Source organism: Labeo rohita, chromosome 8, assembly GCF_022985175.1.
Source record: "Labeo rohita strain BAU-BD-2019 chromosome 8, IGBB_LRoh.1.0, whole genome shotgun sequence".
NCBI classification, from domain to species: Eukaryota; Metazoa; Chordata; class Actinopteri; order Cypriniformes; family Cyprinidae; genus Labeo; species Labeo rohita.
In genome coordinates, this window is record NC_066876.1 from 28,620,389 (window position 1) to 28,641,840 (window position 21,452).

At 33.4% G+C, this 21,452-nt stretch overlaps 1 protein-coding gene across 3 annotated transcripts in view; it reads left to right on the forward strand.

Moving 5' to 3' along the window:
* The window catches only part of rapgef1a (Rap guanine nucleotide exchange factor (GEF) 1a), a 38,765-nt gene that overhangs the window by 10,098 nt on the left and 7,215 nt on the right, over nucleotides 1-21,452 (forward strand). Inside the window, exons 7-20 of one of the 3 annotated variants that reach the window (XM_051117015.1) lie at nucleotides 325-445; nucleotides 2,123-2,297; nucleotides 2,409-2,792; nucleotides 7,660-7,856; nucleotides 10,196-10,360; nucleotides 15,489-15,581; nucleotides 18,182-18,258; nucleotides 18,369-18,474; nucleotides 19,007-19,082; nucleotides 19,644-19,728; nucleotides 19,827-19,919; nucleotides 20,737-20,922; nucleotides 21,011-21,095; nucleotides 21,181-21,275. In XM_051117015.1, the coding sequence (XP_050972972.1) occupies nucleotides 325-445; nucleotides 2,123-2,297; nucleotides 2,409-2,792; nucleotides 7,660-7,856; nucleotides 10,196-10,360; nucleotides 15,489-15,581; nucleotides 18,182-18,258; nucleotides 18,369-18,474; nucleotides 19,007-19,082; nucleotides 19,644-19,728; nucleotides 19,827-19,919; nucleotides 20,737-20,922; nucleotides 21,011-21,095; nucleotides 21,181-21,275 (1,938 nt within the window). The remainder of the gene's footprint in view (nucleotides 1-324; nucleotides 446-2,122; nucleotides 2,298-2,408; nucleotides 2,793-7,659; nucleotides 7,857-10,195; nucleotides 10,361-15,488; nucleotides 15,582-18,181; nucleotides 18,259-18,368; nucleotides 18,475-19,006; nucleotides 19,083-19,643; nucleotides 19,729-19,826; nucleotides 19,920-20,736; nucleotides 20,923-21,010; nucleotides 21,096-21,180; nucleotides 21,276-21,452) is intronic. The other 2 variants (XM_051117016.1, XM_051117017.1) reach the window with 2 other exon arrangements.

The window sequence follows — 21,452 nt, forward strand, 5'->3', positions numbered from 1 at the left end:
TTACATTCACTATGAGTCAGTTCTTCTCCTAGTGGCTCTGCTGTATGACTTCAGCATTAGCAGCTGCTTTGGGGCGACAGAGCAACTAACCAGACTGACTGACTGACTGATTTATGAAGTTGTGGTTTGTGGTTCCAGCTGAATTCCACTTTCGCTTTGAAAAAATGTTCCTGGTCGCTTGGGATTGGTTGCAGATTTTCATAACACAAAATTTGTCTGTGGGGTTTTTGATTGACAGCTTGTATGTGACTGATTAACTTTTCATTATGACTTGAGTTGATCTGTTTGATTCTAGCATTGGCTAAACAAGCTCTCCCTTTGCAGTCCACCGGCTCTCCCCCCAAAGAAACGTCAGTCGGCACCGTCTCCCACAAGGATTGCCGTGGTTGCGCCAATGAGTCGTACCACAAGTGGATCAAGTCTTCCTATTGGTATCTGTCGACAGGTGAGATTTTGGTGTTCCCTTGATCCTCCGATCTGCAACTTGAAAGCCTAATGTGGGCCTTAAAGGTGCAATAGGAGATCTTGGAAAATGCTAACTTTAGCCGGATAGCACTGAAAGCGAAAGTCCCACCCTCCCTGTGAATCGCCGTCCAAAGCCACACCCCCTGAACGCGTCTACGCACACAGACCAGATGACCAGAGACAAGATTACTGCACATGCACAGTTGTCAGTCTGCCACAAACCAACCGTAAATGCTCTAGTAAGCATTACAACATCACATGTTATTAACCGTGAGAACACTTACTGTACAGTTAGTAAAAGTATTACAATACCAGGAAGGAAGATCAGGTTGTTGATCCTTGCCTGCCATTCTCGCTATATCTGCATAGCGTATGTGAACGCGCATGCTGTCTGCGCAAACGGAGGTATGCAAATGTCGTAATTGAACAAACTTTTCTTGGTCCTACGCCTTCCACAGAATATATAAATACATTTATATATATTTAGACGACTTAACTTTTGATTAACTGATTAATGATGTGAAGAGACTTTCAACCAGCCTAACACAAAATTCTGTTTCTAAAGACGATCACCTATTGCACCTTTAAATGACAACGGTTGTGGCTCACGAGTCCTTTTCCCCTAAAATTGGTCTTTAGTAATCACTCAGAATTAATCTGAAGTTTAGTGCAATTAAAGGTCACTTTTAAAGATAGCCACGCATAGTTCAGCCAAAAATAAATCGTTTACTCATCCTAATGTCATCCTAGCAACACAAAAAAATATTTTAGAGACTATTTGAACTGTTTTTGTCCATAAAATATAAGTCATTTTGGTCCAAAACATCATTGCACTTCACTGACTTTCATTGTAGATATATATAGCAATAGCAATAGGCAAAATACATTGTATTTTCTTTTATGGCAGAAATCATCAGGATAAGATAATATTCATTGAAAATATTTTGCAAATGTGCTGCCATGAAAATATCAAAACTTAATTTTTGATTAGTAATATGCATTGCTAAGAACTGTATTTGGACAACTTTAAAGGCGATTTGCTCAGTATTAAAATATTTTCCTATCCTAACAAACCATACATAAATGGAAAGCTTATTTATTCAGCTTCCAGATGTTTTATAAATTATAATATAATTTTAGAATAAATTAGAATATAATTATTTTATAATATAATATAATTATCTATAATAAGTTATAATTACAATAGTATTAATTTCCGCATTCCAAAAATGGTTTTGTGGTTGGGTCACATATAATAGGATTTTTGTTGTTCCTTTTTTTAATTCACTAATATAGTACAAATATTACAAAGGCCAGTAAAACATATCCCAAATGAAATGGAAAAAAAAAAAATCAATAGAAAATGAATAACTGGCTTAAGGTCTTACTCTTTCTCCAGATTTGTTTAGTAATGAGTTACATGCATTGAAACGTCACTCTGTCGTAATTCTGTCATTATTCAATCCTAATATAATTTATGGAATATTTGGATATAATATTTTGTCCATAAAATTTGTCATTTGGGACCATTATTTTAAAAATCTTTCTTTTCTGAAGTGAAAAAGTTTTCCATACAAGTTTGGAACAACATTAAGGTGAACAAATATTTCATGATTGGTTGTCTCTTGAGGTTAACTGTTCTTAATTTCATCTAAAGGACAATGAGGCCTTACAAAGGCGTTTTTCGGGAGGCAGTCACTCCTATGGAGGGGAATCGCCACGACTGTCCCCATGTGGCAGCATTGGCATACTGAGCAAGTCAGATGAACAGCTGTCGTCTTTGGAGCAGGACAGCGGACAGTGCTCTCGTAACACCAGCTGTGAGACTCTCGGTGAGTGCTTAAATCCTTGCTACGTTGAAACGATAGCTTGTCAGACTACAAGAGTGGTTTAAATATATTGATGAGTTTTGTCTTCTCTATTCTCTCCCCTGCTTTACTCAGACACAGCAGAGAGCTACGACCCCGACTATGACTTCCTACATCAGGACCTGTCTAGCATCGACCAGATCCCTCCCGCACACACGGGGGGTTGTCTGAGCCCTCTCCCCGAGTCTCACAATGAATCATCCTCCTTGCCTGTTCAGCTTCAATCGATACCGCCCGCTCTTCCGAAGAAGGAACGACGACCCCCTCCGCCTCAGGTGGAACGACTGTACTCTCAATATGACAATGTTCCTGATGAGGACGTGCAGACTCCACCGTTTCCTCTATTTGCTTCCATGCCACCCTCAAACCCTGGAGTGTTTATGGGAAACTATGGCCCTGCTGAGAACGCACAGATCCCTCAGAGCCCTCCGCCCCTGCCAGAGAAGAAGAGCCGCCACAGTGAGTATGAAGAAGTCAGATATGTTGTTTGTAGAATAGCAAGTCACAGAGTAAGAAAAGCTTGTCTAGTCAAAGCCTTGTGGGGCAGCGCTATGACATATTGCGCAGTTGCATTTTGGGAAAACCGAGTTAAGACCTATTCAGAACAAGAACGATAACTATAACTATATTAGTGTCCGCATCATTGCATGTTGTATTATAAGCAGTTAGGTGTACAAAACTGTGTCACAACTGTGTCACAACTGTGTTATTCTAAAATTATATTATAATTTATAAATCATCTGGAAGCTGAATAAATAAGCTTTCCATTGATGTATGGTTTGCTGGGATAGGACAATATTTGAATACTGAGCAAATCGCCTTTAAAGTTGTCCAAATGAAGTTCTTCGCGATGCATATTACTAATCAAAAATTAAGTTTTGATATTTTTACGGCAGGACATTTACAAAATATTTTCAGTGAATGTTATCTTATCCTGATGATTTCTGCCATAAAAGAAAATACAATGTATTTTGCCTGTTGCTATTGCTATTGCTATATATATATATCTCTACAATGAAAGTCAGTGAAGTGCAATGATGTTTTGGACCCAAATGACTTACATTTTATGGACAAAAACAGTGTCACAGTTTTGTCATCTGTTGCTTTAAATGCTTGTGCTCTTTAAAGTAGTTTGAATTCTGATTTACTGTCACTGGTTTATCATTCATCATCTGGAAAAAATCTTTCTGAAAGTAATTCCAGTGTGTTAGAATGAGTATTAAAACTTTATAGTTATCGGTTGCAGTCATGTCCCCTCCTCTCTTCCATTTTGCGTCCCATGAATGTCTGTATTGTCCTGTCCCAGTAATGCTAAAAATTAGAACATTTTACGAATTAGTGAACATTAGCAAATTGTGAAAATATATATATATACACACACACACACACATTTTTTTATTCTTTTTTTGTGTGTATATATATATATATATATATATATATATAAAAAAAAAAAAAATATATATATATATATATATATATGTGACCCTGGACCACAAAACCAGTCATAAGGGTCAATTTTTCGAAACTGAGCTTTATACATAATATGAAAGCTGATAAGCTTTCAATTGATGTATGGTTTGTTAGGATAGGACAATATTTGGCCAAGATACAACTATTTGAATATATGGAATCTGAGGGTGCAAAAAAATAAAAATACTGAGAAAATTGCCTTTAAAGTTCTTCAAATGAAGTTCTTAATAATGCATATTACTAATAAAAAATTAAGTATTTATATATTTACAGTAGAAATAATACAAAATATCTTCATGGAACACGATATTTACATAATTTCCTAGTGATTTTTGGCATAAAAGAAAAATCAATAATTTTGACCCATACAATGTATTTTTGGCTATTGCTACAAATATACCCCAGTGACTTTTGTGGTCCAGGGTCACATATATATATATATATATATATATATATATATATATATATATATAATTTTTTTTGTAATTATTTATGTATATATAATTTTTTTTTTAATTATTTATGTGTATATATATATAAAAATAAAAATTCTTGGTGCCAATAGCCTCCTGTACAGCGCACCAGCATAAAGTTGCGCAAAAAATAAAATAAAAGTAAAAATCTTCCAAATTAAAAATAATAATAATAAAATATAGAAATAATACTAAAAAATTAAATTGTCTCTGTTTGACTGTTTCCCTATATCAGCATAACGTTGACATTCATAATGTAAGTATTTGAATTTCTGAAGAATTTTGGGGTCTTTTCGTCCATATTGTGAACTGAGTAAAACGGATTACTAAAAAAGTAAAAAAATGTGGGGCGGGGACTATCTATCCCTGCCTGTCCATTGGTTGTTGACTGAATGGAGGCGGATCTGAATGCAAACTTGCAGTTAAAGGGGGTTAACAAAACTTTTGGACAAGTCTGGCAGTTAAGAGTTTGGTTTGACATTTTGATTTAAAAATTATTTTAATTATTATAAGGTCAAAAAAATCTAAATTAATGAAGTGTACACTGATAAATCATTCACAATAAGATCAGTAACATGCATTTAGAAAATGAATTTTCATTTCAGCAAGTTAATTTATATTTCATGCCAACTTTAAAAGCAGCATTTAATCTTCAAGTACTATGACCAAACAAGTAGTTTGAGTCCTGGCTTTTCTGTTTGTCTTCAGACTAAGCTGTTTGCACAGTTCATTTAATTCATTGTGTAATGTGTGCAAGGTATGACGCAGTATGGTAAAGCCAGTTTTTCACCACTTTTACTCTCTAAAGCCCCTCAGTGTTGGGTAGGGGTTGGGAAACAGTGATGTCAGCTTCAGTGTGAGGTCAGATGGAATAATGCCTTTGTTGGAGAAATCTCTGACTGAATACAGTTCAAGGCCTCACCCAAGCCGGCAGGAAATGAGCTCTTGCTGAAAGACTCTTGTTTGGAGGGAGGAGCGCTTGAATCATGGTGTAATTTGCACATGAGTGGCGTGGCTTGATGGAAGAGTTTATGTGCGGTCACACGGAGGATGCTGAGTTGGTTTTCTCTTTTAAATTTTATTAACTCAGAATTAATGAGCATTGCAGACATCTTCATTTTGTGGGATGGGATGAATGAAAAAATATAGGCAAAGATGGTTTTGTCTGTCTGCATATTTATTTAAAAATGAAAATTCAATAAATACAAGTATAGATGTGAATAAATAGGTACTTTATATTTAAATTATGTAATACTTTATACAACAGTTCTACTTGAAAATTTGCTTTGATGTTTTCAGAGATGTGAGCTTGTCAGCTCTCACCTTACCTTGGCCAGTTCTTCTGTGTGCTACTCATGTGATATTGCTCTCATTAAATATGTACATAATGGTTTATGTTTTTAAAAAATAATTATACATTATTATATATAAATATGCTGCCGTTCAAAAGTTTAGGATCAGTAAGATTTTTAATGTTTTTTTTTTTTTTTTAATTATCTTCATCAAGGTTGCATTTACTTGATCAAAAATGCAGAAAAAAACAGTAATATTGTAAAATATTTTTACAGTTTAAAATAATGATTTTCTATTTTATATATTATTATAATATATTATACATTACTCCAGTGTTTACTGCTGATTTATTACTTTTAATATCAATGTTGGAAACAGTTGTACTGCTTTATAATTTTTTGGAACTTGTGATTCTTTTTTTTTTTTTTCATTAAAAATGAAAAAGAATAATAATAATAAAATTCACGTACTCTCATAATAAAGTCAAATAAATAAATAAATAAAAGTAAAAATCTTTTTAAAAAATTATAATAAAATATAAAAATAATAGTAAAACAAAAATTGTTTCTGTAATGAAAAGCTGAATTTTCATCAGACATTACTCCAGTCTTCAGTGTCACATGACCTTCAGAAATCATACTATGATTTATTACTTATATTATCAATGTTGGAAATTGTTGTGCTGCTTAATATTTTGGAACCTTTGATTCTTTTTTTCAGGATTCTTACAGCATTTATTCAAAATAGAAATCTTTTCTAACAATATAAGCCTTTGCTATCACTTTTCATCAATTTAACACATCCTTGGTGATTAAAAATATTAATTTATTTAAAAAAATAAATAAATAAAATGAATAAATACAAATTTACTGACCACAAAAATTTACTCACCACTTTTAAATAGTAAAATAAATAGTATAAAATTTTATTTTTATATTTTAAATAAAAACTTTTTATTTATTATAGAACCAAAAAAATATTAAACAGCATATAGATATATCGAATATAAATCAGCATATTAAAATGATTTCTGAAGGAGTAATGATGCTGAAAATTTAGGTTTGCATCACAGGAATAAATTACATTTCAAAATATTTTCACATAGAAAACTGTTATTTTACATTGAAAAAATATTTCACAATATTACTGTTTTTTCTGGATTTTTTTTTATCAAATAAATGCAGCCTTGATGAGTGTAAGAAACTTCTTAAAAAACAAACAAAAAACCTGATAAAAACTTTTTATCAATTTAACACATCCTTGGTGAATAAAAGTATTAATTTAATTTAAATGAATAAATAAAAATTTACTGATCACAAACTTTTAAATAGTAGTTAATATTGTCACAATTTTTTAGATTAAACTTTATTTTTATATTTTAAATAAAAACGTTTTATTTATTATAGAACCAAAAAAATATTAAGCAGCATATAGATATATCGAATATAAATCAGCATATTAAAATGATTTCTGAAGGAGTAATGATGCTGAAAATTCAGGTTTGCATCACAGGAATAAATTACATTTCAAAATATTTTCACACAGAAAACTGTTATTTTACATTGAAAAAATATTTCACAATATTACTGTTTTTTCTGGATTTTTTTATCAGTTAAATGCAGCCTTGATGGGCAGAAACTTCTTAAAAAACAAACAAAACAAAAAAAAAAATTTTTACTGATCCCAGACTTTTGATCCAGAGTGTGTATATAATATAATCTAATTAATTCATTAGTTAATTAAAATAAATATAAAATTATTGTGGCTATTACAAAAAAATCAATTTCTAGAAAATTTACATTATGCATATGCCAGCTGTTTTATACAGATTCTTTCTAGTTAGCAGAATATTGAAAATCATCAGTATTAATTTGCATACAAAATAGGAATGACCAAATTCTGCTTCATTTCATGAATAAACAGAATAAAATGCTGAAGACACACCAAGAATGACTTGTGCAACAAGTTACACAGTCATCAACGTCTGAGTCTCCCTTTTGACATCATAACCTTTACCCTCTTCATGCATGTGCAAGTGTCTGCCTGTGTCTTGATTTAACCTATTTACTTTTTGCCCTGTTTACCCACAGTCCTAAAGTACATGCAGTTTATGGAGGACTATTCTGAGCCGCTGCCTTCCGTTTTCTACCAGACGCCTCAGAGCGAAAGCATTTACGAGCAGCGCAATAGGAAGCGTTTTCAGGAAGTGTACGGTCTCAGCGACTCCTTTAGCAGCAGTGACGAGACCCTCCCTCCGCCTGCGCTGCCACCCAAACAGAGACAACTGGTGAGAGCTAGATCACTGCTGTCAGTGCTGCGCCCACACATGCTGTACACACTTTCTGTTTGCTTCGTTCTCACCCTCTCTAGATGTTGATGCAATGTTGTTCTTCCAACTGAGAGACACCATTAATCATAATGGTAGCCGTATTATATTTCCCATAGAGTCAGATTATTGCTTATATTAAGTTGCTCATAGCAAAGCATTCATTCTCTGTTAGTCTGACTGAAGTTCAGGTGTTGCCTTGGGCGATCAGTGTCGTATTATGCCAGTAAAAGTACATCTTCATCTTACATCATCTGTTTTCTCATTGTGTGAACATGTCTGATGTTTATTCAGATAATGCCTGAGCAACAACTCGAATAAGAGTAAAATGTGGCCACATCCTTTAAATCTTGTGCTATTCCTGGCTATGTGAAACACCTGCCGCTCTACGTATCTTTTTGTGGCGTCTCAATGTTAGAAACTAGCGACTGATGTTTATTTTTAGTTCTCAGTTATTTCGTGACACATTTTAGAACAGAGGCTTGTTTTGTTTTGTGATTTTTCTGATGCAGTTTTACAAAGTGACTGTTATAAAAAGATGGTACGTTTTTACATGTAATAACTGATGAAATGCATAAAGGACCCAGAGGAAAATGTGAAAACTTGCAAACAGGTATGAGGAAAAGGCAACAAGACACTGTATCTGATTTGACATGTAAAGAGGAAATTTACATAGTCTTTAAGGAAAAATGCAAGGGTTAGAAATAAAGTTTGTTGCATTAGACGTATAAGTTTAAGAGAAAAATATATGAAGTATGAGAATATATTTACACTACCAGTCACGATTTTTAATGTTGTTTAAAAAATGTTCTTCTATTTGATCCAAAATACAACAAAAGCATAAATATTGTGAAATATTTTAACTATTTAAAATAACTTTGTTCTATTTGAATATTTTTTAAATTGTAATTTATTCCTATGATCAAAGATACATTTTTAGCATCATTACTCCAGTCTTTAGTGTAACATTATCCTTCAGAAATCATTCTAATATGCTGCTTTGCTGGTCAAGAAATATTTGTATTATTATTATTAATATCAATATTTAAAACGGTTTAGTTTTTCAGGATTTTTTAATAAATGGAAAGATCCAAAGATCAGCATTTATGTGAAATAAAAAGCTTTTGTAACATTATATACTATACCAATCTTAAAAAAGCTTAAAGTCAGTACAAATTTTATTTTTTTTTTGTAGGGAAAGTAATTATAGAAATTAATATTTTTATTTAGCAAGGATGCTTTAAATTGATTAAAGAAAGTTGTTTATGTCATCATAAAGACATTTATAATGTTTCTATTTTAGATATGCTGTTCTTCTGAACTTTCTATTCATCAAAGAAACCTGAAAATATTCTGCTCAGTCGTTTTCAACAAAATTAAAAAATAAATGTTTTTTGAGCAGCAAATCAGAATATTAGAATGATTTCTGAAGGTTTGTGTGACTGGAATAATAATGTTAAAAATTCAGCGTTGAAATCACAGGAATACATTACATTTTAAAACATTTAAATAAAAAGTTATTTTAAATACTAAAAATATTTCAACTTTTTTTTTTTGTACTTTGGATCAAATTAATGTAGGCTTGGTGAGCAGAAGAGACTTCTTTGAAAAAACATTAAAAATCTTACTGTTCAAAAAGTTTTGACTGGTAGTGTATATATATTTGTATATTTAATTTAATTGCTATAAAATCAACACAAGCAGCTGTTTCAATGCTTTGCACGGTTCTTGCTTTCGTTCTCATTCTATCTTGCAAACCCATCTGCCTCGTTTCATTAGACTTGGTTTCCACTGTTTTCTCTCCCATTCAACGTGACTGAACAGAAGGATTCACCAAGGTGTGTTGGTTAGTTTTGAGCTCAGGTATAAAGCAACCCTATGTGCTAGTAGTTGTATTACACAGTTTATCTCTTTATTTGTGCTTTTAGTTTTAGTAATTTCCTGTTTTTGTTCCCACGCTCTGACTAGCAAGCATAAGCAGTTACCAGGCAAAAAATAGAAACCTTTGTCTCGCAATATTCGACACAGTTCTTTCACATAACATTGTTCCTTTCTGCTGCACAGTAGACTGAATAGACGTCATATTTAACTGGAAGCGAATAAAAAGTAGGGCTTTGGTCACGTCTAATTTTAACAAACCATGATTAAAAACATTTCCTTTGCATCACATTTAATATGCCGTCTACTCTCACTAAGAGCTGTTTCTCCATTCAGCTCACATCTGCTCAATAATCTACACTGTGGCATGAATCTCTGGCCTTTTTTCCTCTTCCTTTCTCTGCTCTTCTCTTCCCTCCTAGGCTTCCTCACACTCTGCGTCTCCTTCCTCCTCCTCTTCCTCCTCTCTGTCATGTCAGCTGCAGCAGTGTGCGTCCGGGCCTGGCCCTGGTGAGACAGAAACCGCTCTCAGCCTTTCCGCATCTAACTCCTCTCTGAACCGCCAGGGCTCCCTGCCTGTCCCTACGGTGAGTCTCGCTTGGCTTTGCTGGCCTCTAACTTGTTTTTCATGTCTTTTTGAACTAATAATATCTTCTTTAAAGCCTAATTTAACAGAAGTGCTTGCAAAGTTTTAGATTTAGAAGAATAGTTCACCCTAAAATTAAAATACGCTGACACTTTTTTTCCCTTCAAGATGTAGGTGAGTTTGTTTCTTCATCAGAACAGATTTGGAGAAATTTAGCATTACATCACTCACCAATGAATCCTCTGCAGTGAATAAGTGCCGTCAGAAAGAGAGTCCAAACAGCAGATAAATACATCACAATAATCCACGTGACTCCAGTCCATCAGTTAAAGGGGAAGTTCACTTCCAAAACAAAGATTCACATATAATGTACTCACCCCCTTGTCATCCACGATGTTTATGTCTTTCTTTCTTCAGTCGTAAAGAAATTATGTTTTTTGAGGAAAACGTTTTAGCAATTTTCTCCATATAATGGACTGATATTGTGCCCTGATTTTGAATTTCCAAAGGGCAGTTTAAATGCGGTTTCAGGCGATCCCAAATGCAGTTTTAAACGATCCCAGCCGAGGAAGAAGTGTTATTTTCATTAAAAAAATACAATTTAAATACTTTTTAATCTCAGACGCTCATCTTGCCTTTCTCTCCCTGAACTCTGTGTATTCTGACTCAGGACAGTTAGGGTATGTCAAAAAACTTTTGTCAAAAAAAAAAAAAGTCAAAAAAATTGTATTTTTTTCCCTCAACTTCAAAAATCATTTCAAAATCATCCTACATCGCTGCAGAAACACCGACCCAGTCTTTGCCAAATGAACATGCAAAGAAGATCAAACACCCTTAACAAAAAAGGTGAAACAGCGATTTAGGGCGATTTTTGAAGTTGAGGGAGAACATGAAATGGGAGTTTTTCAACATACCCTAACTGTCATGAACCGGAACAAAAACAGTCCAAGCAGAGTAAGACAAGGCGAGCCTTTGGCATTAAAAAGTATATAAATTGTATTTTTTTTTTTAAATAACCGATCGCTACGCTAAATAAGAACCTTCTTTCTTGGCTGGGATCATTTACAACCACATTTGGGATCATTTGAAGCCACATTTAAACTGCATTTTGGAAGTTCAAAATCGGGGCACAATATCGGTCCATTATATGGAGAAAAATGCTGAAATGTTTTCCTCAAAAAACATAAATTTTTTACGACTGAAGAAAGAAAGACATGAACATCTTGGATGACAAGGGGGTGAGTACATTATATGTGAATCTTTGTTTTGGAAGTGGACTTGAGCAGTGACAAAGTCCATCCCCTGTTGTCCTTTTACATCAAACCGTTCATTAAACATCAAACATCATTAAACTGTTTCTGCTTGTAAACTGTGTAGTGTGTATTGTTGTGATGTTTTTATCAGCTGTTTGGACTCTCATTTTGACGGCACCCATTCACTGCAAAGGAGCCTTTGGTGAGCACGTAATGCTAAATTTCTCCAAATCTGTTTTGATGAAGAAATAAACTCATCTACACAGGGCTTTACAGTGCGATGATTTCATTCGCATTTGCGACTGAAAACTACTGCGGGCAACTATGAAAAAATATTTAGGAGCACCAATGCGAGTGACCCGATCAGCGTATTTGTGTTTGCGTTGAGGGGAGCTTCAAAGGTTTTTTACGTGTTTTTGCAACTTTGAGTAATATATCACAAACGTATTTCACGAATCCTTTCATAAACAAAATGTAGAGAGAGTGTAAATAAGAGATTCACTGTGCAGTGTAAAGAGCTTCGTTGATAATAATGGAACTTTGTGAGATCGTGATGAACTCAGATGAGTGACAGCTTTTAATGATTTTTAAGGGAGTTTGTAAATGAGGTACTGATTTAATACAACAGGTAAATGAACAAGAAGTTAATATTAAGTGACTACTATTGTCTGACTATAACACTATTGCCTGATTTTGCTCTATTTCGTCGTTAAAAATAGTTTGAACCCGTTCATAGCTAAGTCGCTGCACATCTCCATTCAAACACAGCAGTGTTTCGTTTATGGACGAACAAGCGTTTTTTTAAACAAATCTAGTGAGTCAGTGATTCAGTTTCCCATTCATAAAGACAGTCACTTGCTTTATTTCTGAATGAATCAGCCGTTCAAACGAATCAAATGAATGAATGATTCAGTAATGAAATCAGTGACTTGCTGACACTTAATAGCAGTTATAGTTTCATTATTAAATCATTTAATATTTCTATATTCAAAATGTTATTTTTAAAACGTTCTCTCAATATGAGTTTATAAATTTGATTTCGCTCATGCCACCTTTGCATCTCATTAAACATATGAAAATACACCTACAAGCCACTTTTGTGTTCTTCTGCGCCACCTCTCTAGTACAAATGAATTTTGTTAATACTGATTTCATTTGATTGGTAACTTATTGTTATTCTGTTGTTTTAATTAGAAATTATACAAAGCGTATAAAATGTAATGTGTTAAAAATGTGACACAAAAGATGCTTTTAAAAAAAGTTTTAAAAATGCTATTACAAAGGTAAAAACAAAATTTCCCTGTAAATCACTTTAAGGAGTCAAATATCACCTCGTAATGGGAAGGCTAATTTTTGATCAGATTTTTGGATTATTGATTAGAAGGTGCTCCTGAAATTTTGACTGTGCTCCTAAAATGGTAGTAAAATAGTAAGCATAGAGCCCTGCTACATCTTTCAGCAAATTTTCATTTTTGAGTAATCTATACATTCAATACTATGCTGCAGGATTTCAAACACTGCAGTTCTGATTCTGTTGTTTTTCAATTCGGCTTCACATGCTGTGAAGTAGCGCAAACATGCAAACACTGCTGATTGTCTAATTATTGACTCTGTGTAGGTGTGTGTGCCAGCGGCTACAAGAGAAAACATGTTCATAATGGCTCACATGAATCACAGATGCTGTAGCCTGTAGGCAGCAAATAGTTCACAACCTCAATTAACGGCGGCACTGCCTTGTTAGGGTTCAGTGGATTTTTTTTTTTTTTTTTTTCTGCACACGCCTCTAGTCTTTAGTGGCGGAGATCTAAAGAGTCAAAAGCTTGTACCAGGCAGGGGTCCTGCAACTGTGACCTGCTGAAAAGCTCAGGTTAAACATGCATCATCCTGCAGGGGCTCGTCGGGCTTCCTGCTGTTAGGTGACTGAGCTGCCTTTTATGATGTTATGTCTGCTGAGCCGTATCCTCTGACTAAGTCTACTGAATCACAGGGGACTCGTTTCAATACCTTTTATTGGGAAAGCGACTACTAAATGTAAGTGACCTGTAGCTGGTGCTTTGTGTCCCCTTTCTTTATATTAGATGTTTATATAGGGAGTGGCAATAATTTAATGGAGCAGCTGTGGGATTTTATGTCTGTATTTATTAAAAGATGGTGATAGTAAGTTTTTATTATTGTAGTTTTTGTTGTTTTTATTGTTCTTTTAATTATAATTATAGATTATTATTATTTCATTGATTTTATGTACATTTGTATTCAACATTAATTATAATTTGATATTATAATAAATAATATTACATAGAATATTACGACCCAATACATTTTTATTCATAACACAAAATGCAATATATTATTATTATTATTATTATTATTATTATTATTATCATTATTATCATTATTATTAATACACATTTTATTTATTCATATAGCTCTTTTCATACAAGAAATGCAGTTCAAAGTGGCTTACAAAAAATATTATATGCTTTCAGAACATATTTTTTTAAGTTTATGAACAGTAAGATTTTTAATGTTTTTTTTAAAGGAGTCTCTTCTGCTCACCAAGCATTTATTTGATCCAAAGTACAGCAAAAACAGTAAAATTTTGAAAAATTTGTACTATAAAAAATAAATATAAATATGTATATATATAATTTTTTTTTAAGAAATTATAAAAAATAATTTATTTAGCAAGGATACTTTAAATTGATCCAAAGTGATGATAAGGACATATATAATATTACAAAATATTTCTATTTCAGATAAATGCTCTTCTTCTGAATTTTCTATTCATCAAAGAATATTAAATAATTTGTAAAAAAATTAAATAATAAATATTTTCTGACCAGCAGATCAGAATATTATAATAATTTCTGAAGGATGATGATGCCAAAATTTAGCTTTGAAATCACAGGAATAAATTACATTTTTAAAATGTATTCAAATTAAAAAATATTTTAAATAGTAAAAACATTTCAAAAGTGTACTGTTTGCTGTACTTTGGATCAAATAAATGTAGGCTTGGTGAGCAGAAGAGACTTTATTAAAAAACATGAAAAATTTTACTGTTCAAAAACCTTTAACAGGTAATGTACATGTGTAGCTTTTTTTTTTAAATTATGTGTATTTTTCCTTGGATAATCTAATCATCCAGTTATGCCACAATAGTCATTTGAAATTAATTTAATTTAATTAAACTGACTCAAACTGAATGAAATGCAATAAGGAAAACCATTGTGATTACATTAAATTGTCAGAGAAAACAGTTACTTCCTATTACATTAGTCTACACTGGAAGCACACGGCTTATTGCCACTGCTCACATTATAATCAATGACGCTGTCTGCTCAAGAGACTGACGTCAATACACTTATAATGTGGACAGCTATGTTGATTAAAATGGAAGCAATACGGTTTTATTACATGATAAATGATGCTTGCTTTCAGTTTAGAGACTTTTAGGCTTATAAACAATTTTATTTGATGGAGGAATTGTTTATTGCTATGAATAAATGTAATCGTGTTGAACATTTAATGTCTTTTATCGCATTTCTTTTCCCACAGTTGAGCAGAGAGCAGCTCTTGAGGCCTTGCATTACATTGATTTTACCACAATTAAGAGTGTTTTAGACAGTCAACGTTAACACAGTTCAGCTTCATGTAGTTTAATGCACAACGTCGTGCCAAGTTTCCAGAGGCTGGCCGTGCTCTATCTTGCTTTGCTACCGAGTGTCCTTTGATTTCAGGCCCACCAAAGCAATTGATTCCCTCTGTCAAGTTTATTTCAGCTGTTCTTCGTCTTTGTGGGCATCAGCTCCGAACCACACCTTTACTCTGACGCCTGTCAATGCTTGTGCTGTCCTTCCTCTTGTTTTCCTGTAGAGCGAAAGTGCTAATGATGAAGGTGGGGAGGGTGAATACGTCAATCTGTATTCATCCAACCAAGCCAATGGAGATGTGACTCTCTCCAATGGAGTAAGTAACAGCATGTCAGCGTTTGCAGCCGACATGTCGGTGCTCTCACATGCTGCGCTTGTGCCGTTTGTCACTGTAATGCTTGGCTTTGCATCATGAGACTGGTTAATCGCAAATTTAACTTAACACCTACTGTCAAGACACATTGCCCAAAAGCGACAAACAAGAAATCTCTTGCATGAGCTTTTGTTCTAACCGGCCATGACTGTCAATATTGTTGCACAAGATATTTTGTCATGCTGTGCGGCCCCGCTCACAGTTACATTTCACAAGTTTAAAATCCAGCTCTGTATTGATGGAAATTAAACATCTACTATGTATTTTGGTGACTTTGTGCAGGAATTTGCATGCAGTGTGGGGAAAAAAAACTACTTGGGCAAAAAAAGAGGCCTGTAGTTTTTTTTGATGACTTTGTGTGCAGACATTGTTGTGAAATTGAGTTGTTCTAATAGAATCGAGAACTGAAAAGAGGAATTGTTGATTTGATGATTGTGTGTTTTTCAAAAAATAAACCTGCAGTTAAAACACTAAACAGATCATGAGATCCATCTGTACTGCTGTTCACAATTTTTACTTTTACTTTTAAGTTTCTTATGCTCACTATGGCTGTGTTTGTTTGATCCAAAATACAGAAATATTGTAAAATATTATTACAATTTATTATTTACAATTTTATTTAAAATAACTGTTTTCTTTTTTAATATACTTTAAAATATAATTTATTCCTGTGATGCAAAGTTGAATTTTCAGCATCGTTACTCCAGTCTTCAGTGTCACATGATTCTTGAGAAATCATTCTGATATGCTGATTTATCAGTGTTGAAAACAGTTGTGCTGCTTAATATTTTTTTTGGAACCTGTAATACTTTTTTTATAATTCAGTTTTATAAATTGAACACATCCTTGGTAAATAAAAATATTAATTTCTTTCAAAAAAAGATAGAAAAACTGTAGTGTATGCTGTTACAAAACATTTTTATTGTGAATAAATGCTGTTTATTGTAACTTTTTACTCCTTAAAGAATCCTGGAAAAAGTTTCAGGTTCCAAGAAAAAAAAAAATACATAAAAGTAATAATCAGTTTCCAACATTGGTGATGAATCATCATATTAGAAAGAATTCTGAAGGATCATGTGACATTGAAGACTGAAGTAATGATGCTGAAAATTTAGCTTTGTATCACAGGGATAAATTATATTTTAAAAGATATTAAAATGGAAAACCGTTATTTTAAATTGCAATAATATTTCACAATATTACACTTTTTTTCTGTATTTTTAATGAAATAAATGCAGCCTTGATGAGCATAAGAATCTTTAAAAAACATTAAAAATCTTACTGATCCCAAACTTTTGAACGGCAGTGTAAGTATATAGACGTATGTAATGCTACATAATATAGGTCATCTTAATGTGTCCGGACAGCTGTGTTGTAATTTTACTCAGTCGCGTCAGTGTTAAATTTCTGCAAAATTACTTTTCAGCCTTAAAATGTGACGTGACAAAAGAATAAACGTTCACATCAATTTTCAGCATTCCCTGAATAAAGTGAAAATTAATGAAATGATGTAATTGTGTACAAACGATTAAAAAGAACAACATTAATTGTCAAAACAGTACATTGCAGTGCAATATTTTGGTGTTTGCATATATGTGTATATCATTGTCCATGGTGTATATACTAACTATGTATAGACATAAAAACTTCATGTAAACTCACACAGTCTGCTTTCCCCAGGAATTATTTGTGTTTGATTATAAATTAACAGCTTAGCGCAAATGATTTTTCTAACCTTATTTTTGAAAATCATTGATAATCACTTCATGCATGTCATGGGTATTAAGGCTCTTTCTGTAAAGCTGATCTACTACCATTTAAATGTTTGTGGTCTGTATTTATTTATTTTGTAACAAATTAATACATTTATTTAGCAAGGATGCATTAAATTGCACAAAATTTCTGACATTTACATTGTTTCAGAAATGTTTCAGATAAATGCTGTTCTTTTGAGCTTTGTTATTTAAATAAAGGAATCCTGAAAAAAAACAAATATTAAGCAGCACAGCTGTTTTCAGCATTTAAATTATAAGAAATGTTTCTTGAAAAGCAAATCAGCATATTACAATGATTTCTGAAGGATCATGTGATGCAAAAGACTGGAGTAATGATGCTGAAAATTCAGCTTTGCATCACAGGAATAAGTTACAGTTTAAAAAAAACAGAGAACCGTTATTTTAAAATGCATTAAAATTTCATAGTACTGTTTTACTATAGTTTTGATCAAGTAAATGCAGCCTAGGAGAGCATAAAAATATTCCTTCTAACCCCAAACCTTTTAATGGTGGTGTATATAGTTATTCAGTGACCTGACAATATTGCAGTGTGTTATCAATATGCCCTAATTCTGTGTTTAATGTTTTGTGAAATGCAGAACTATCACCTTGTGCTGTTCCCTGTATTTTGTATCTTATTAATATTGAAAAACCAGCTGTTCCTGTGAAGCCTTTTGCCACTGATGTCTCATTTTTCACCCCATTCTGGTCTAGATGGAGTGATGGTCCTAGTAGCAAAAGTTTGAAATATTTTTCTGTCATTGCTAGGACTCTTCCTGTGGCGCTGAGGACTCACTTCAGGACTCGGCTTCAGAACACAGCAAAGATCCAGCTGACAGAGAAGGGTAACATTTATAGCTTTAAAGAAATACTTTGGGTGTTTATTTTCTCCCACCAGAAGATGCATTTGCCTTCTATGTTTTGTATTTTTGATAACCTATCCTCTCATCCACAGCTGGAAGCAGAAGTGTGTGGACTCAGAGATGACCTCAGACAAGGTGGACGAGCTCTATCTGATAGATCACGATGAGATCATTTCTCACCTAACACTAAAGCAAGAGGTAATTAATGTGAAATGTGTACAAAAATGGTAAGCTTTACATTTAGAATGCACCGATAGTCAAAGTGTTAGTGTGCTCTTCTGCCCTCTGCCTGTGAATTAAAATCATTGCAAGTGCTGCTGTGGTGAACCCCAGTATTGAAATACAAGTGAAATACTGCTGTTCACACTGCAAGGTCAGACCTACCGCAGAGAGCATCTCCTCTGAATGAACACGTAAGTTGTTAATAAACGGACCGCTTGTATTCTGTAGTAAGACAGGAAATGTATGATTCTAGTGAGCAGACATCCTGCTTCCTGTTCCATTCTGCTTTTGAAAACAAGAATGTGTCTTGAAACGAAACATCCGGACATCTCCACCTGTTGGGGTTCAGTTGACTCTAAATATATAGGGCTTCCGTTGTTCAACTAATAGATTTTGAAAATATTATTTTGCACATCCCTCTAAGTTATATTTAGGAGCTGATTACATGAAAAGCTCTAACTTTGACCTGCTTGTCGAAAACCTCATAATCCTAATCTGTGTTTCTCAGAACGATGACGGCCCTGATGTCAGATCTGGATCAGGCGATATTTTATTAGTTCATGCCACCGAAACAGATCGCAAAGGTAAGAATAATCTCTTCTAATCTGAAGGAGTTGTGTGAAATATTTATTTTTTTAATAATGTATGAATTGAACAAACTCTGAGATTCAAAATGTAGCTTTCTGACTACCGTTCAAAATTTAAGGTTGATGTAAAAAAAAAAAAAAAAAAAAAAAAAAAACTTTAAAGAAATGAATACTTTTATACAAATTTCTATTAAAGAAATGTAGCACAGTTTCCACAAAAATATTAAGATACACAATTTAATGTTTTCAACATTGATGATAATAAAAGCAGAAAATCAGCATATCAGAACAATTTCTGAAGGATCATGTGACACTGAAGACTGGAGTAATGATGCTGAAAATTCAGCTTTGCATCACAAGAATAAATTACATTTCAAAATATATTCAAATAGAAAACAGTCATTTTAAAAAGTAATAATATTTCACAACATTGCTATTTTTAATATATATTTCACCCAAATATTTTGTATTTTATTTATTACTTGAATCTATTTCTCATTCTTAAATCTTAACCTATAATTATGATTAAATAAATGTATCTTATGTTCTCTTTTGTAGATCGAGTTTTATACTGTGAAGCTTTTTTGACCACATACCGAACGTTTCTTACCCCAGAGGACCTCATTAAAAAGCTCCGCTATAGATATCCTTTCTGAGCGTGCAGGAGGGCACTTTATAAATGTTTGCATTGCCAACCTTTTTACACACCAAGCTCCCTTTTTCTCCCTTAACTCTGAACACATATACTAGATTTTCTCTCAGCTCTGACATTATCAGACAACGAGCTAGTAAAAACACCTTCTTCGTGCTGGTGCGCGTCGTGGACGAGCTTTGGTGAGCTGAAACTCAATTACGGGATATCAAATACATACTTTATAAAGGGACTACTACATTTGAGATCATAAATTTACATACACCGTGCAAAATGTTAATTATTTTACAAAAATAAGAGGGAAAATAGGTGTATTTGAACCCTTTCCAACAATGACGGTATGATTTTGATGGAAGTTTACCCTGATCTTCATATTCAAAACGTTTTCACCCCCCTGGCTCTTAATGCATCATTTTTCCTTCTGAAGCATCAGTGAGCATTTGAACCTTCTATAATAGTTGTATATGAGTCCCTCAGTTGTCCTCAGTTTGAAAAGATGGATCTCAAAATCATACAGTCATTGTTGAAAAGGGTTCAAATACACAGAAATGTTGAAAAACCAAATAATTGTGGGACCTGAAGGATTTTTCTGAAGAACAGCAGGCAGTTTAACTGTTCAGCACAAACAAGGGTCTCATGAACAACTATCACTAAACAAAAAAACACAGCTGTGGATCATTCAGGTAACAACACAGTATTAAAAATCAAGTGTATAAACTTAAACAAGGTCATTTTTTATAGATTCAACTGTTTTTCAACTATAATTTTCTCTTGTAGACAACATGTAAATGTCTTTTATGTGAAATGTCGTATTCAGGTCAGTACTAAATAAAAAAATAACATGCATTTTGGATGATCCCTCTTATTTTGGTAAAATAATTCACATTTTGCAGATTCTGCAAGGTGTATGTAAACTTTTGACCTCAACCTTATGTGGATTACAGTTGAAGCAGCTTGAGTTCTAAAGTTCTAAAATGGTATTTATTCATGTGTCATCAGTTTGGTGGAGCTGACAGAAGACATCCTGAAGCAGCTCATGGAGCTTGTGTTCAATCTTTTGTGTAACGGTGAACTCACTTTGGCCCGGGTGCTGCGCAAGAACATCCTAGATAAAGTCCAACAGAAGAAGTTGCTGCAGTACACTAATTCTCTCAAAACGTTGGCTGCACGAGGTGTGGCTGCCAGGTAATGCTCATCTAAATTGTGTGTCTTTTAAAAAAAAACCCGATGGTTTAGAGTGAATTTAACTCATTTTGATTCTGTTTGTTAACAGGCCCGGCACTCTGCATGACTTCCGTAGTCATGAGATCGCAGACCAGCTGACTCTCCTCGATGCAGAACTGTTTTATAAAATAGAGGTACTGCTTTTCTAATGTCATTCATCAAGCTTCCTACCTTTAGAGATTTAGGATTTTCCAACACATTTTTCTGTCACATCTGCAGATCCCAGAGGTGTTACTTTGGGCAAAGGAACAGAATGAGGAAAAGAGCCCCAACCTGACCCAGTTCACGGAGCACTTCAACAACATGTCATACTGGTATGATGCTCTGAATCTTAAGCTGGTGTAAAACTTTCAGCGTTTAACCCTCATGTACTGTTCGAAAACAGGTCACTTCCTGTATGGTCCGGGTCAAATTTACCCGTATTGGATTCAATGTAATGGCACAAAAGTTACAATATGAAAAAAAAACATACAATCAAATAAAATCAATTA